This window comes from Lycium barbarum, chromosome 6, assembly GCF_019175385.1.
Source record: "Lycium barbarum isolate Lr01 chromosome 6, ASM1917538v2, whole genome shotgun sequence".
NCBI lineage: Eukaryota > Viridiplantae > Streptophyta > Magnoliopsida > Solanales > Solanaceae > Lycium > Lycium barbarum.
Genome location: NC_083342.1, coordinates 135,750,129 through 135,768,656, shown reverse-complemented (window position 1 = coordinate 135,768,656; position 18,528 = coordinate 135,750,129). Strand labels below are relative to the sequence as shown.

The 18,528-nt window shown below is 36.1% G+C and overlaps 2 protein-coding genes across 2 annotated transcripts; one reads left to right on the top strand and one right to left on the bottom strand.

The window, feature by feature from the left end:
- The first annotated feature begins 6,568 nt into the window (after window positions 1-6,568).
- On the top strand, window positions 6,569-11,822 carry LOC132599320 (pentatricopeptide repeat-containing protein At2g16880-like). Its single transcript, XM_060312632.1, has 2 exons — window positions 6,569-9,738; window positions 10,935-11,822. The coding sequence occupies exon 1, from the start codon at window positions 7,341-7,343 to the stop codon at window positions 9,654-9,656; it is 2,316 nt and encodes a 771-aa protein (XP_060168615.1). The 5' UTR covers window positions 6,569-7,340; the 3' UTR covers window positions 9,657-9,738; window positions 10,935-11,822.
- A 715-nt stretch (window positions 11,823-12,537) lies between these two features.
- LOC132599319 (proteasome subunit alpha type-7-like) lies at window positions 12,538-18,053 on the bottom strand. Its single transcript, XM_060312631.1, has 3 exons — window positions 17,713-18,053; window positions 15,585-15,999; window positions 12,538-12,936 (listed from the first exon to the last, which is right to left on the bottom strand). The coding sequence occupies exons 1-3, from the start codon at window positions 17,883-17,885 to the stop codon at window positions 12,775-12,777; spliced, it is 750 nt and encodes a 249-aa protein (XP_060168614.1). The 5' UTR covers window positions 17,886-18,053; the 3' UTR covers window positions 12,538-12,774.
- Window positions 18,054-18,528: the final 475 nt, after the last annotated feature.

The window sequence follows — 18,528 nt, the reverse complement described above, 5'->3', positions numbered from 1 at the left end:
AATAGAAAGAACTATTTGTTATGTACTATTATAACTAAGACGGATATCTTAGTTTTAAAATGTGAGAAATTTCCACCAAATAAAATATTCTATGAATTTATTTTATTTTACAAGGAGTTCTTAATTACCATCTACCACTATTGTCCTCCTTATTTTCCAATTACCTATAAGAAGAACAATGAATAAGATTGTACATCACGGACACATTGCATGTCAACGATGATAAGAGAAGTATTATTCAAAATTAAAATAGGGTAACTTACATTAGTACTGGTGGGCATATTACCAAATCCATTAAATTCTTATAAAGTTTTTGGCTAATAAATGAGGAAGTAGATATTCTGGGGACATTTGGTGTCACTATTTAGTTAAAGGATCAAATCAATGGACAACTTCTTCTACTTCACATCAAATTGCACCTCTGACTACTAACTAATTTATTATTGGGCCACTGGCTTTAATTATCATTAGATATTTCCATATGAACTGAACTAAGAATTTGTTTTCTGTTTGAGTTTCAGTTCTTCTATGTACATATTTTCCCCAAATTAACGCACTTGTTAATATTTCACATTTTCTTTGCTTTTCTTTTTGTTTTTTGCTAGATGTAGAATACCATAAAAGCAAGTTAATACACGAATCTATCTTGTTCAGCAGGTTGGATAATCTTCCTCTCCTATCCTCTATCATTTTATGACTGTTTCAATAGAGCACGTACTTGCAGAGATTACAAGTGAATATGTAACCTATATAAAGTTTCAAAACACATAATCTATCATATCTTCACATTACAGGCTTCATAGATTCATAACAGGACATATACTACTTGAAAACTCACATTAATAAATGAAGTGATTCGTGGCCAACGTGTATCCTATACTCCATGTCATGTTTATCAGCTACATTTGTTTAACCGTTTTAAATAAGCAAATATATTAAGTCCATGTAGAAGATAATATCCTAAATCGGCTATAATTGAAACGCAGTATCCGTGTGTCATAAATATGGTTGGTGAAGGAAGTTAAAGAAGAGTTTGGTGAGTTATAGAATAAGAAAAAAGGCCCACCTGATATAGATCTCATACTCCGTCTAAAAAAGATTGTCCTTTTTTTACTTGACATAAAGTTTAAGAAATAAAAAAAGACTTTTGAAATGTGTGATCTAAAATAAGCCTTAAATATTTATGTGGCCGTAGATCATCTCATAAAATTAAATTATTTCTAAATATAGAAAGAAAATAAACTTTTTTAGACAAATTAAAAAGAAAAGAAGGATAATAATCTTTTTAGGACGACTACCAATTAAAGCAAGATTGGCCCATTTGTGGAAACTGTTGAGCCGTATGGGCAACTACATTCACATTAAAGTATGCTAGTACTATCACTTCTTATCCCTAATGGTTGGTACCAACCTTCTCCTTTCTTGCTTTATAGATAGGCCCACCATCTAACTCAATTATTATTAGGATCTTAATATTTTTAGTTAGGCGGCGAAAAAAAAATGGGAAACTTACCTAAGTGTACCCTTCAACGATCTAGTTTACCAAATATGATCAAAGTATATACTGCATATACATTTTCGCTGTATAGATACCGTATAGGTATGTATACTATATGTATGTGTATGAGTATTATATGTACAGGTACAGAGGCGGATGGAGCACTAAAACTTGAGGTTTAATTGAACCCCAAACTTTCGATGCGGGGTATAAATTTATGTGTAAAAATTTACTAAAATTACAATAAATAGTAGAGATGAACTCATAACTTTAGAAATATAACGGTTCAATGCTAAAAAATTTAAAAGGTTGAACCCCTAGAGATTAAATCCTAGATCCGTCTCTGTACAGGTATGTATACTATATGTATATATGTATATGTATGAGTATTATATGTATAGGTATGTATATTATATGCATATTTAGTATACTTTATACACTGCCTATATACTGTGTACATATTTTGCAAACTAGATGACCGAATGATTGACTATAATTTTTCAAAAAAAAATATCCATCTGCCTAAGTATTAACTATTTGTGTCATTGGTGTATACTCAATATATAGTAAATCATAAACATCAATGTATAATGTATTCAAACGTATTAACCTGCCTAACCATAACTATTTGTAGTTATCGCTGGCGCATACTTAATATATAGCAAGTGTATAATAAATGTCAGTGTATAATGTATTTAAACAAATTATACAATGATTATACTATTAAACAATATTAGTAGTTTTCCGTATTTCTTCGCTCCTAATTTAAATAGTTTGCATTATCTCGTTGAAAACTAGATAATAATATTCCCTCCGGATCAAAAAATGAGTCTACTTGATCATTTGCACACCCCTTAAGAAACTACTCATTTCAAGAAAAAAATATGTAAATTGACTAAACTACCCCTAATTAAATAGACATTGGGATTTGATCACATAACACTTAATAGGGGCAAATCTGGAAAGACAAGGTTAATTGTTTCTTGATTTAATAAGTGGACACTTTTTTTCACCCAAAAAAAAGGTTAAGTGCACACTTTTTTTGATCCGGAGGAAGTAATATTTATGTAATGTCTGATTTCATTGTTGAAATCCATGCAAACATGCGTGTGGAAAATTGAAGGACAATTAATGAGATGCTAGTGATGGTTGCAAGTTGTAGTCCAAGCGTGCCCCTCTTAGTCTAGCTTTTTCAAACTCCTTTCTTTTTTTTTTTTTTTTTTTGATAAAAAATAAGTGATACTATATATTGACTTCTTTGTTTATATTTTTTCTTTAACATCAAGGGTGCCCCTCTTAGTGTAGCTTTTTCAAAGTCTTTTTTTTTTTTTGATAAAAAATTAGTGATACTACATATTGACTTCTTTGTTTATATTTTTTCTTACATTCTTCCACAAATTTCTCTTTCTCCCACTTTAGTGATAAGAATTAATGTCGAATTGAAGTTATCCTAACTTCTGTAAGTACCTCCTGAAGTCTACTCTACCTAGTTAGTTTTGTCTTGATGTAATTCACAGTACATGGGAAAACCTCGCTATTTAAACTGTAAAGAAAGAAAATTTCAGAAATTGGATAATTATATAGCAAATTCCTAGGATTAGGCGTTTTCTTTTGTTGACCACAATTAAGAGGATAAAATTTACAGAATTTGAAACGTTCACGATTAATTTATTCTTGATAAACACCTTTCACATGGGTGCTAGGAGAGCATTAGATATTGCACGTCAAGCATAGAAGGATAGTTTTTTTTGGTAGGGGTAGGGAGAGCAAAGAAGAATAGAAGATAAACTAGAAAATGATCAGATTTCAACACAACAGGAGGTACTCTACTATTATCACACCTTCGTTAAAATGACATTAAGTAGTGTACAAATCATTAAAAAGATACAAAGAACTAAAAGATTATGCTAATTATCGGAAATATTTCTCTCCATCAAAATGGGAAAAACAAATTCCATAAGGCTGAAATCAATTTCCTTACAATTTTCTTAACTTTTAACTTTATATCTCTCCATCCCAATTTATGTGATATAATTTGATTTGGTAAGGAGTTAAGAAAAGAAAGGAAGACTTTTGAAACTTGTGGTCCAAAACAAGCCATAAATTATTTGTGTGGTTGTAAACCATTTCATTAAGAGTAAAGGAGGAAGTTTCCTTACAACTCTCTTTACTTTAACTTCATATTACTTGTTTCAACTAATGGTTACAGGGATTAAGGGATTTATCTCAGTATAAAAGTTAGGATCAAATTTGCCCAATTTTAGTTGGGGTTATTAGCTAAAACCAAGATAAAAATTATACCAGAATCTTGAAATTATATTATCCTATACAAAAAGGTGGGATTGTAATTGGGATAACCTAACTTTGAACCAAACAACCCCTTAGAGCATGAAAATATATTTCCTTGGTTAAACAAAAATCACTGATGTAAACGTGGAACAAACATGATTAGATTAAGAAGGAAACAGGCGATGAAATAGAACTAAACACCCAAGTGCAGATAGAAGACAGTGCAAAAGGGACTAGCCCAAATAGACCCATTAGATGAGGGTCATTTGCACTTTTGTCCCTGTTTTGTTCTGGTCTTTAATTTTTGTCCCTCACAAGAAACTTATGTCTTCTGAGGCATAAGTTCTTTAAGGATCCGGCACAAGTTGTATCGGATTCCTTAAACAACTTATGGCCCGGAAGGCATAATTTCCATTTGAAGGACAAAAAATTAAAGACCAGCCTATTTGAAAGACAAACCGTGCAATATTTTGTTAGATGATCCTTCCATAAATAAGCCCAAATTGTATGACTTTCTAGAGGAAAAATAAAGCCCAAACAGGGAGAAGCTCGAAGTGCCTTGGGATGTACATATCTTGTAGGGAAAAATTACAGCGAAATACCATTCGGCCATCTCATTTACAAAATATGGACGTAGTCTATAGGTAGTGTATAGTTTGTATTAGATATACATATACTATACATACATATACATATAATATACATGCCTATACACTACCTATAAAGCTGAAGTCTATAGGAAGTGTATACTTTGGCCATGTTTGGTAAACTTGATGGCCAAAGGGTACATTTTCATAAGTTTTCCCATCTTGTAAATACTAAATGTGGATCAAAGTAAAAATTTCCGAGACTCCTGTCTCACACAACAAAGTTTTTTCCTAGATGTAATTTTCTATTAATTAGAATTATAGTTAAAGTCGCACTTAATCAAATTTAACATTTTTTTCATTACTATCCTTCACAGTTTTACCTATTTCTTTTTTAGCACTGCACAACAACAACAACAATATACCCTCTGTAATCCCCCGAAAACAATATCGACACGAGCCATGAAGAGTAAATCCTCCATAGATGTTTTCATCTCATAAGATTCATACTCTCTTCGATGAGCAGTGTTAGAATTGTACCATGGTGCATGCAAAAGAACAACTAAACATGGAGTTTTTGTCCTATCAACTTTCTTTAAATCAGTTTTGAGCCAGTTGTATTGGGCCGAACCAGGCCCAAAATCAGTGTATGAACCCAACATGGACCCCAACAACTTCAAAGGAATAATAAAAGTTTGAAGTTGAACCATTATGCTCAAAATGGCACGAGCCATCTTGCATTTAATGAGGTAAAGGATTGGCTATGAAGCACTGGTATTTTCCAGTGTTTTAAAAGGCGGGGGCGTAAGGCGGGACGTTTTATATACGCCTCGACGAGGCGTAAGCCCCATGAGTATTTAATTTTTAGTATTTCTTAAAATAATATAATTACAATAAATATTTTTAAATAGGTAAAATTACATAAAAAAATAAAAGAAAACTGTAAATAAATGAATATATATATATATATATATATATATATATATGTGTGTGTGTGTGTGAGCGCGCGCATCCTCACAAAAAAATGATCAAAGCAATCCATTATACATCGCTTATAACTTGTAATTATATATAACATAATTTTACAAGTATAAACAATACAATGAAATAAAAGCTATTATGAAATGCAAAACAATTCTAACATTTTAACTTTCAAACACGGAAAAAAACACAGTTTCTTAAAACACTATTACTAGCATACTATTCATTTTATCTCCCTATAAACAAATAATCAATAAAATTTATCAATATTACAATTAAAACATAACTTCTTCATAAACAAAAAATAAAATTATATGATAATTCTGATACATAGGACTTATAACCAATGACAAGTGAAAATGTACAATTCCGCTATGTGTATTTTAAAAAAAAATTAAGTGATATTCACCCTCACGACGTTCTCAAATAATAAATATCCAATACTACGACTTGTTATATGAGTTACACCCAATCTTCTATTTCTATAGATGAAAAACTATTAAGTATCATTATTTTGTTAAACAATTATGAGGGTGAATGGTTTTAATTAAGGAATTTAAAATATAATTTGTGTAAGAACTGTTAGGCGAGCCCTGGGCGTTGGGCGTTAGGCGTGTTTAGGGCGTACGGTTGGGCGCTTAGGGCGTAAGCCTCATAGGAACTAAGCCCCGCACGTTAGCCCCAGGACATTTTGCCACTGCCCTGCCCCGAGGCGAGCCTCGGGGCGAGTCCTGACACTGCCTTTTAAAACAATGGTATTTTCTCAACCTCATGGTTGCCTGGAGTCACCATCCATGGCCGCCGTCTCCACCAGCCGGCGAGAGATTGTTTCAGAAAGACCCTCAGATCAAGTGACGCATATCAAATTAGATTTTTACCCTCGCAAAATAATAATAAAAATTCATCTTTTAAAATACAGAGAGTAGGGCGCATACAGTTAAAAAGGATAAAATAGGATGTAAATCATGGGAAAAAAAATACTTTGAGGGTGCAAAAAGCAAATAAGCCTCAAGTATACTCCCTCCAGCCCACTTTACTTGTCGTCCTATTTATAATATAGATGGTTCAAAATAGTTTTCATTTTAGAAAATCAAGATATAATTAACTAATTAGTTTCCACCTTTATCCTTACTCAATAAATATGGAAAGAAATTAATGTGGTGAAAAGGAGAGTAGTAGTGTCCTTTAATTAATATTTTCTTAAGGAGCATGAAAAAAAAACAGGATAAGTAAATTGGACCAGAGGAATATTGTATAAAAGAAATTAAATAAAAATTGATCATAGAGTCCCACTATTTTAATTCAAAGACTTGGAGGGTCTGTTTACTTAAATATTTCCAACTCATTCAAAAAAATCATAATTTTTCTGCAAACGCAATAGGAGAGCCTAAAACACAACGTTGAAACCTGTGTTAAGGCACTTTGTGTCTCTGTGAAACACCAGCAATGCATATTTATTTTGTATGGTTACTTACATTGTGTACATCTGATTTGCGCTTGCAAAGGTATAAAGTATAAACATGCTCTGCCCACATTGAATTTCCATATAGAAGAAGAAACATACAGGAGCTTTTATGCAGCTAAGGTGTTTGACAATATTCCCAACTCATTCAAATTCCATCATTTCTTAGTAGTATTATTTAGGTATCGCATAGTTGCATATTCTTCAGTGTGTATTACTATCTGTTGCTTTATTTGTTTTGCATCCTGATATTTTGCTGTCTTAATTTCCTTGCAATCTTATGTCGATTACGTTTCTTTTGAGCCGAGGTTCTATCGGAAATAACCTCTCTATCCCATAGAGGTAGGGTAAGGTCTGCGTACATCCTACTCTCCTCAAACTACACTTGTGAGATTACACTGGGTATGTTGTATTCAAATTGATCAAAAGATTTCTGCAAAAGCAATAGAAGAACAACACTGTAACCTCTGTTAAGCCCTTCTTCCCCACAACACACTTTTTGTCTCAGTGAAACCTCAAAATCATGAGTTCATATCCTCCATTGAAGCCTTGTCAACTAATCCAAACAATCACTACTCTTCTCTGTTCCTCCAAATCTCTTCCAAAATCCTCTCTTGAATCCTACATTCCTCACCTCACTCCTTCCATCATCCACTCCATTCTTTCCTCACCCACCCTCTCCTCTCACCCCACCACCCTCTTTTCCTTCTTCCAATGGTCCCATTCCCACATACCCTCTTTCTCCACCCACCCCCACCCCCCACTCCCCCTCCCTTCTTTTCTCCCTCTCTTATCCTCCCTTTTATCGCGTCAAAAATTCCATCTTGCAAAGTCCCTTCTTCTCACTTTTATCCCATCTGATCACCCCCAAAACCATCTCCACCGTTATCTCCTTCACCCCATTTCCTCTTTCCCTCAACCCTCAAAGGCATTGTTGGATACTTCTATAGGTGCTTATTGTCAATGTGGAAAACCCCATCTTGCCCTTCAGATTTTCAAGAAGATGAAAAGTCGTCGCCTTTGCCCCAGCTTGCTGACTTTTAGTACTTTGATTAATGCCTTGGTAAAGTACCCCTCTACTCACTCTGTTGGTTTATGTAATGAGTTGTTTAATGATGCACTTGAGCTTGGTTTGGTGCCTGACACTTTTATTCTGAATATAATGATTAAAGGGTATTGTTTAGTTTACAAGTATAAGGATGCTAATCAATTGTTGAATAGAATGAGTGAGTTTGGATGTGTGCCGAATAATGTGAGTTATAATACTATATTAGATGGGTTGTGCAAGAAAGGTTGGTTGAGTGATGTTAGGGATTTGTTGTTGGATATGAAGGGTAAAGGTCTGTTGCCGGACAGGAATACGTATAATATTTTGGTACATGGTTATTGTAAAATGGGGTGGTTGAAGGATGCGGCTCAGGTTATCGAGCTGATGACGCAGAACAACACTTTGCCTGATGTTTGGACTTATAATATGTTGATTGATGGTCTTTGTAATCAAGGAAGGATTGATGATGCGTTTAAGATTTGGGACCAGATGGTAGTATTGAAATTGTTGCCTAATGTGAAAACTTATAACACCCTCATCAATGGGTGTCTTGATAATAAGAGAAGCTCAAAGGCCTTTGATTTGCTTGAAGAGATGAATAAGGCGGGGATCAAATGTGATGAGTTTACGTATAGTACATTGATTAAATGGTATTGCAAGCAAGGGAAGATGGACAAAGCTAGAGAGGTACTTCAAAGGATGGAAGAAGGTGGTTTATCTTCAGATTGTGTTTCCTATAATACTTTGATAACTGCATATTGTAAAGCAGGTAATCTACTAGAAGTATTGAGGATAATGAAACGAATAGGTGAAAAAGGTTTGAAAATGGATAACTACTCTCTCAACATAATGCTTCATACTCTTTGTCAAGAAAGGAAGCTTGATGAGGCCTACGAGTTACTCTCTGTTGCTCATACCAGGGGCTATCTTGTTGATTCAGTAAGTTATGGCACTCTTATTGCTGGCTACTTTAGGTGTGGAGATATGGAAAAAGCTCTTAAGCTTTGGGAAGAGATGAAAGAGAGAGAGGTAATTCCAACCATTGTCGACTACAACATCATAATTGGAGGCCTATGTAAATCGGGTAAAACTCAGCAGGCAATTGCTAAACTGAATGAACTTTTGGAGAAGGGTATAGTGCCTGGTGAAATAACATATAATACTATTATTCGTGGATACTGCTGGGAGGGGAACATTGAGAAAGCATTGCAATTTCACAACAAAATGGTTGAGAATTCTTTTAAGCCTAGTGTATACACGTGCAACATTCTTCTTCGGGGACTTAGTAGGGAAGGCATGCTTGAAAAAGCCATTAAGCTCTTTAATAGGTGGATTAATAAAGGGAAGACCATTGATGTAGTAACTTATAACACCTTGATAACAGCTCTTTGTAAAGATCAAAGACTTGAGGATGCTCTGGGACTTGTTGCTGAAATGGAAGAGAAAAATGTCCAGCCTGATAAGTACACGCATAATGCTATTGTTGGTGCACTTACTGATGCTGGAAGGCTTAAGGAAGCAGAAGAATTTATGACAGACAGAGAAAGACTATCTGAACAGCGGTTGCAAATGGATAACAGGGCACTTGAACTCAGAGCTGATGAGCTAGATCCAAGTTCAATTGCTTATTCACAGCAGATGAATAAACTTTGTGCGGAGGGAAGACATAAAGATGCGATGCTTATCTATACACAAGTCACTCAGAGAGGTATTGCTCTACAAAAGTCTACTTATATCACTCTGATAAAAGAACTCATCAAGAAGAGAAGAAGTATATTGAAGACAGGTTGATGGCGACCCCAAAAGTTTGGCTCTGGCTGAGTATGATGAATTCAGTTTCTACGCCCAGTATGCAACACTGCAAGGATCCAAGGTAAAAGTTTTCTTCTTGAGCGCAGAGCACATGAACTTTTCTCTTACTCTTTCATTGTTTACAAGTTTTTGAATAATTTAGCTGATTGAAATATTTTCTTGCTCTTGCAATGGCATCCTTTTTCCTATTCGTAAAAGTTCAGTTGCATGATGTTAGTCTCTCTTTTTTCGTTCAGTTTCGCAAAATGTGATTTGGGAAGAGGTAGAATTATAAACCCATTCAATTAGATTTCATGCACAAAATGTTTTATTAGGAGACGTGTTAGATCAAGTTGGGGATGTGTAACCCGGTAGGGTTATAATAGGTTCTGGATGTGTAATTGACCTAACCTGCATTCCAGTGCACAGATATATTTGCAAGAAAGTGAATACCTGCACTGATACGTCAAATTTTGTTCTGGGCAAAAGATAAGGTGTTGTTACCAGGAATGGCAATGGTGCAGGGTGGGGCGGGTTTGACTTTATGCGGGGTGGGACGCACTTAAAACCCTGAAACTCGGTGTAGCTGGGCTAGGTGCTCATGTTGCTCATTAAGTGCAGGTATCAGGCTGGCCTCAACACTCTGTCTTAAGGGGGGCAGCCCGATGCACAAAACATCCCGCGTTAGCCGGGTCCAGGGAAGGGCCGCACCCCAAGGGTTGTGATGTAGACACCCTACCCTAATGCAAGCATTAGTGGTTGCTTCCACGGCTCGAACCCATGACCTAAAAAAAGAGGGGGGGGGGGGGGGGGGATGATAGTACAAAATAACTATAAATGAGAAAGTGAATCGCTATTGTTAAGGAGACTTTATGCATGATTATGTTATTGAATAGGAAATTATAAATTTAGTGGAAAACATAAGTTAGTACAATAAATAGAAACTTGCATCTGGATCATAGATGTATAATGATTTTTGCACTTGATTGACAAGATTTTTGCTTCATATATTTCTGTTAACTGAAGTTTTGCAATTCTTTCGTACACAATTCTTATTTGTATTTCTAGTTATTGGGTATTGGATTTTTTTTTTTTTTTTTGTTCATCACCGTCTTCCTTTGCCCTTTAATCGTGCATTGCACTTGCAGCTGTCACTTAGCGTTTTTTTTTTTTGGCTCTGATGTGCTCTCTGGATAGCATTCATCTACATCTTTTCAGTCATAAAAAAGCTACTCAGAATCAAATCTAAATTGTTTATCCTTTTTCTGCTACTTGTAGCCCGGTGAACCATTCGCTTTTCCGCCATCAGATTGGTATTTGAGAGTGTGATCCTACTGTACACAGTTCTCTCTTTTGACTTTCATCACCAATATTGTCGACCGTCGTTCATGTTTGGAAGCTTTTAATGGATTAAGGTGTAGCAAAGGAGGATATTGTTGCATCGCTAATAGATGAAGTCTTACTGTCTTGTTCATGCAATTCTGACAAGCTTTTTTAGGGGCAAAAAAATAGAAAAGCAGGAAAAAGGAAACCACATTCCTGCCATAACCTTGAGCCTTGAGGATACAAATGCTGATTATCTCAATTGCACTGGATGCTTAAGTCCGTTGATTGTGACAGAACTTGTGATTGACGACTTGATAGAAATCTTGGAAAAAAGTTTAAAATTGGATGTGACTAATCTATTACCTAAGAATTCAGCTCAGCCAGGAATTCTTTATTAAATTTAGGGCTATATTGCTCGGACTCTCCACAAATATTGCTGCAGCCATGTCAGATCCCTAAAAAAAGGCACCACTTTTGGAGTATCTGACACGTACATGTCGGCATCTTTGAAGAGTCCGAGCAACATAGATTTAGGGTGCTCAACCATACAGATCGTTCTTGTCAAGCTGACATCATTAATTCAGCCACATGAAATCTTGTACATTTTTTCCCTGGTTTTATCCCAGTTGGTTAGCGATAAATATTGGAGTCTACTGATAAACTTGTAATTTTGTTTACGTAACAGAACATGTTTTAAGGGGAAGTATGCTTTTGTTTATCCGGCATTTTCACAAAGCTATTGTTGCTCTTGCTCTTGGTCCTTTATGCTTTAGCAATTCCACTTCAGGAGCTTACTCCTAAAACATATCTTTTTACCCGAATTCGAGATGTTTTCTTCTCCTTCGCATTGTAAGTTCTTTTATTATGTCTAGTCTTCACTTGAAACACAAAATAGCCTTTACATTCGAATTGTCCTTTTCTGCCCACCTTCGATTGGCTCTACAAACTACAACCGTATTGTATTTTCAGCGATTAAAACTTTCTTGAAGTAGGCCTCTCTTGCTATTAAGAATATTTCTGAAGGAACTCAAAAGTTTGGAGGGTGACTCATCATATTATGTTTATAAAATATATCTATAATGGCTATGGGATCACTCTTATTATATTATTCTTTGTTATGCTTATAAAATAATTCCAACTTTATCTTTAACGATTGATTGTAGAAACTCATTATATCTAGTTGTGAAGGGCTCAGCTTTGGTTTTCCATCATTGTGTGTGTTGGAGCAGAGCAAGAGGGAAGGGATGGCATCACTTGGCATGGATGAGAGCTTGTTATTTGTTATAGATGACTTATCTAGGTGAATTGACAGGCTGGCTTAATTAGTTGTTCCAAAGTAGGCAAGACTTGCAAAATTTCACACTACGTGTATGGCTTATATGGTGATCCTGGAATCGAGTATCTATGCACTTAGGCCGTGGATCAAAACCAATGGGAAACCACTGAAAAACAAGCTTTTTTTGCTCGTGTTCCACCTTTTTATCCACAAGAAACCTTAAGAATTGAGGAAAGAGCACAAACAAATGCTGATATTTTCACAACAAAATTTCCGAACTACAAGAACTACCAAATAACATTAAGATATCAAGCAACGCCCCAAAAGGGCAGAGACAGTGTACCTTGATTTCTTTTGCCCCATAAAACAATTATAACAAAGGTCTTGCCTGACAACAAGATCAGTCGCCAAATATTAGTCAGACCAAAATGTTAAATTCAAGGAACACTTCACTTTACTGGATCCAAAAAAAAAAAGAAAAAGATTCAGGATAGTTCAGAATGAATTTCAGCAGAACTAGGTTTCTTTCAGCGGGGCCTTTTTGGCTGCTTCTGCAGCTGCCTTCTCTGCTTCGATCTCAGCAACAATGACATCAATTTCAGCTTCCTCAAGTTGCCTAAGCCCGTGCTCTTTTGTCATCACAGCAACTTCTATGTTTTTTCCACCACTTTCAACTACCTGATTCGTAGGAAAACACATGTTTAAGATTCACCATAGCCCAAACAAATGCTAACATCCACCATTTTTGCTGAAGGTCTAGTTGGATGCATGCATTTGTTTGCTAAATACCAATGCAGAAATTTCAAAAGGAAACTGTCATGTATATCAATCCACTTAAACAACAATATAATTTAGTCAACAACTTGAATCATAAAGAGCCACATTCAAATGACAGTTGATAACTTAGCATATGTGAGTGCATATGTACAACAGAAATAAATGATCTAAAATACAGGTCAAGTTACCTCTTACATTGAAGAGGTAATTACTTCCGGTGAATGAGCAAGCCATAATTCATAAATTCTTGAGGCAGTTTAAGAAAGCCCAAATATTGCCATGGAAAGAGGGATTTTGACACGTGTGGAACTCATAGGAATACATTCTTGGTGTCTGCCTGTCTGGGGTATTCAATTGGCCACACCAGTTACCAAATTCAAGAGCTGCTTCAGTCACACCCATAACATACGTGTTTTTTGTTTAAATAACTGTGGCATCTACGCCAATTTGGACACAACTCAACTAATCCATTGTCAACGCGGTATAGCGCACAAGCACAAGTGCCTGATAATCCTGATCACTAAGGCTGAAAGTGAATGAGCTCACACACACCAAGTGTTATAGCTGGACTTTCAACCTAGGATTTTCCGGTTGGTACTCCAATCTCACACACTCATTCCCTTGTGTACCACGCCGACAACATACATACAAGGATGGTAACAGTATTATGTGTTTGAATTTCTGGACATAGTAGAAATCTGAAGTATAGAGCTGTCACCAGCTTCTAAGAGGGTAAAAATGATAATTTCCTTACAACCTTCCAGAGGTAAGAACTACCTTTTTTTTTTTTTTTTTTTAAATAAGGGGGGTGGCCAGGCCAGCTTGTGCAAACCTCTCCTATTGCATCGGGTACCTGCTTACCTCCCACCGGCACATGTACCAGGTAATTCTACCGCCCTAAGGCTTAGGCAAATGCCAAGTAATGAACTAGTGTTTTTTGTCTTTATTGGCATTTGAACCATGATAGCCAAGGTTTACACCAACTTCATTGGCCACTAGACCACAAACTTGGGTGTGAACTAAGTACGTTACAACATATAAATGAAAGGTAATGCTGTTTTGATTATCATTTGAGGCCTAATTCCATATCGTGTCTCATCTTAAACGATTTTCACATCATCAGACACCAAAGAGAGTTCCTTTATAGGTATGAAAACTGCTGAACAAATTCATGCTTATTTTTGCTGTGCATTGTGTTGATGAGAGACACGAGTTGGCAGTCCCCTAAAAAATCTAAGTCGCTAGGCATCACACTGCAAGCAACAGTGACTTATATAGTTTCTAGAGGATGCCTCAAACAGGAACAAAGGAGTAACCAAGAGCGCATGTCATTTTTAAACAGAAAGATCTCATCTCAAATGAATAATGATTTTAGCAGGGTCCAATATATAACAGCCATATGATTTCAAACCACACAAGTCATTAGGATTTACATTGGCAGGGTTAGCCTAGGCATAGGGACAAAGCTACAAAAAAGAGAGCCTACCGCTTGCAAACAGGAAAAGCTTTACATAATTTCGGAAAATGAATTACATGCGGAACACACTCCACTGTAAGTTGGTTAATCAACTTGTCATGCTAAAAGTCTGAACCATACCTATAATTGTTTTCAGCCATCAAAATCTTTTTATTTTTCTTTTGATAAGAACTCAACCGCCCGAAGAATATCATTGCTGATTTAACTTTTTTTGAGACAAATGAAACCCCTGTCTCAAACAACTAAACATTTTTCCCGAAGAAGTGATTTTCCAATACTAAAAATTATAGTTAAAGTTCCTTATCCAAAAAAAAAAAAAAAAAAAGAAGAAAGAAGAAATTATAGTTAAGGTTGCATTTAACCATCGAATCTAACATTTTTGCTCATTATCACCCTTCAAAATTTTACCTATTTCTTTGGTGCCCTGCGCATTAGTTCAAAAAATCTTCTTAAGTGCCCAAAACTAGTCATCAATATGGTGATCTGAAGAATCTATAATTGAATCAACATGACATTCATACTCTGTCTAGGTGAAGAAGAATCTTAAGTCAACCTCCTTGCATCTTAGTAGATACTAGTGTTGAAGGATTTGGATTTCTGGTAATAAAAGAAGCTCATTCTCTAAGCAGGTGTTTTCGCAGCAAATGCAGCTACTACTTTTCATCCTCACTTCGCAATATGTTTAACATCTTTCCTAGGGCAAAATAATATTCACTTCCTCCCTTGTAACTTCACAAATATTACCTTGTAAATGGGCCTGCATAGACTGGGATGGATAAAAGAGTTCATATTACCAACTATCTTGGAATTGAGCATAGTTGATTGATTGAACTAGGAAGGAAGGAAGAGTTTAATAACTGAATGATCCCTTATGTTCGACAGATCTAAAATTAGGACCGATGAAAAGCAACGCAAGTTAACACCATTATTTAAGAGAAGCAAGACAATATAAGGCCCAGAGCTTAACATGCAACAGAAACTCACATTAAGGTCTATGATGTTGTGAAAGGAAATGTATTAACAAAAAGCTTGAGAACAAATGTAACTAATAACCTAAACAGAGGTCACTTACTTCAAGCAAAGCACGTATTGCTAGTTTCACAGTTTCCTGGCCAGATGTTTCTTTGTAATTCTTCTCCAAGAACTCCCGAGTAGAGTTGGAGTTTCTACCAGTCGCATTGGCTTTCCAAGCTGAGAATGTACCCGATGGATCTGTTTGATAAAGTGAGGGGACGCCTGTGTGTGGGTCAAAACCAATGATCAAGGTGGATAGACCAAATGGCCTTACCCCACCACTTTGAGTGTACTTTTGCTGAAGACCAGCAATGTAACGAGTTATGTACTCAACGGTAACAGGATCTTCAACCGTTAGCTTATGACTCTGACACTCGATGCGTGCCTTATTCACAAGGACTCGTGCATCTGCTTTCAGCCCAGCACAGGCCAAAGCGATGTGATCATCTAGATTTACTATCTTTCTTACGGACCTGCAAACACAAAAAAGATTAGTTCTGAAGCAGGTGGACCACTAAATTAAATGCAAAAGCAATATCTAATCACCGAGAACACTAGACCAGGGTGATCAAAGTGAACTTGGGTGTTATGTATTTCACAGCACACATCACCTAATAAATAGAGTAAATAGATAACCAGGTTATACATACAAAAAAGGATTACAAGTTCTCAAACTCCTATCTTCAACCACCAGATAAGAGACACCCTTTTGTGCTAATCTGTATTACCTCATGGAAGTTGTCATTTTGAGACTGTTCAGTCTCAAGGACGGGATAGTTGGGGCACAGCACAGAATATGTCAGATTAGTCTTACATCCACTTGGTTCACGCTCCTCAATAATATCTTTCCTGAAAAGCTTTTTTAAGCTGCTCCGTGGGGCCTTAATAATATATCCACTGTATGGATTGTTTTGTCACTCTCCCTAGCTCCGACCAACCCTCGAAGGGAAAACCCATAATCCAAATAGAAAGCTCTAGACATTGATATCAAATATTTCTATTTAACAGGTAAATATTTAATTCCATTAAAATAAGAAAGCTAGCACTTAGATGGTGCCAGGGAATTACAATGCTTGAAACCTTCCTGAGCAAAAACCAAAAGACAAGGTTCCACCTATACAAGCACTTACTCCAGTAGTGAGTCTATAAAGTCATGAGTGCTACTTTCACTATTTACGTACTGAGGATTACACCAAAAGGCCATAATCCATTAACATTAATTATTCAATTTCTGAACATCAGCTCATTTTTCTCTCAAAGAACACTTTGCGTTTCTCTCTTCCCATATTACCCAACACACGCAGGCTGGAACTGTAAAGATCTTCATCACTGATTTTCACTTCCTTCCAACACTCCAGCACATCAGATATAAGTACATTACACTACATACCATTAGGTGAGTAGATAGTATTAGCATTATTCTCGTAGTTTCTTGCCCTTAGATTTCTGTAACTACGTGTTTCTCGTATTTCGGTTATCGCATTATTTTGTTCTGAATGCTATGTTACTCTTTCTCTATTTGTTATGCCTTGTTATGTGTTACTTGAGCCAAGGGTCCTTCGGAAACAACCACTCTATGTCCACAAGGTAGGAGTAAGGTCTGCGTACACTCTACACTCCCTAGATCCCACCTGTCGAAATACACTGGGTGTTGTACAGTACACACTATTAGGTCCAGATGATAATAAAAGTTCAGCTAAACCACTTGCCCAGGCAAAAGGCAAGGAAAAAAAAAACTCCAAATATTGAGCCTTCTATTGATAAACTGAATTTTTTTAAAGCTTTCTCTCCTTCCAAATGCAGTTCCCAGATGGATACTCTCTGGTAGTTTCTTGTTCTTCGATTTCTGTTAGTATCTGTTGTTTCTTGTAGGTGTTCATGTTTTCCATCATGCTTTCTTTACTATTTGCCATGGCCTCTTCACTTCCTAAACTCCTTTAAAATGCTTTTCCTTGGCCAGAAGGTCTATCGGAAACAATCTCTCTACCTCGACCTTAGATCTGCCTACACCCTACCCTCCTCATACCCCCCCAACTTGTAGTAGGATTAAACTGGGTATGTTATTGTTGTTGTATGGTTACTCTCTTAATGACAAAAGACATTACAGAATAGAAAATAAAATTTAAAAACCCTAAATCTCTCGGTATCAAAGAGTAAACTTAATAAAAGGAAGAAAGAGGTACTACCTAGAGTCCTGAAGCTTGGGAGTAGACTTCTTCTCGACGCCAAGGACAACAGTATCAGTGCCACGTACACCTACGGCAGCGTTACCTTTGCGTACTGCTTCCATTGCGTATTCCACTTGGAATAGATGCCCGTCAGGTGAGAAAACAGTGATCGCTCTATCGTATCTAGCCATCTTTGATAGTTATTACAACTATTTGGGAACTGTGTGATTTCAGTTTTTTTTGACTCTTTTGAGTGTTGCTAAAGAAAGCTCTTCGCTTCAGACTTTTGGTATTGCCTTCGATATGCACTTTCACTTCACTTCTTCGGCGACAAGCCAATTGAATCAGACGTCAAGGAGCAGAAACGATGTCGTTGCAAGCACCTTTTAAGTTATTGTATAATTTGATTTAACTAAAGAGCTATCAAGAAAATCACAAAAATCGGTAATTCATGTTTTTTTTCCCCACTGGTCGTCCTGTACCCGCATTGGAGCCCAACTATATTCGGATTTGCGCCGCATAGGGCCCCCATTCATGGGGAATGTGCTCCCTATCAAGGATTTTTCCATACCTAGGACTCGGACCCGAGATCTCTCACCATGAAATAACATGTTAAGTATATATTCTTGAACAGTTTTGATCCTTTAAATTTTATAAAAATTGAGCATTTTTGTCTTCGTTAAATATTTAATGAACTCTAACTATTAAATTTAAAATTATAAGAAAAACATTAACAAGAAACAACATAAAACCCTTGTCAATTGTATAAATCACACCGCTAAAATTATAAGTGGTATCATAAATAGACTAGGAATAACATAAATTACAAAAATT

Excerpts from the sequence above, each read along its gene's own strand:
- LOC132599320 (XM_060312632.1), top strand. The coding sequence starts at position 7,341 with ATGAGTTCATATCCTCCATTGAAGCCTTGTCAACTAATCCAAACAATC.
- LOC132599319 (XM_060312631.1), bottom strand. The coding sequence starts at position 17,885 with ATGGCTAGATACGATAGAGCGATCACTGTTTTCTCACCTGACGGGCAT. Across the intron at positions 16,000-17,712 it reads CCCAAGCTTCAGGACTCTAG|GTCCGTAAGAAAGATAGTAA; the intron begins GTAGTACCTCTT and ends TTGTGTTTGCAG. Across the intron at positions 12,937-15,584 it reads CAATACGTGCTTTGCTTGAA|GTAGTTGAAAGTGGTGGAAA; the intron begins GTAAGTGACCTC and ends CCTACGAATCAG.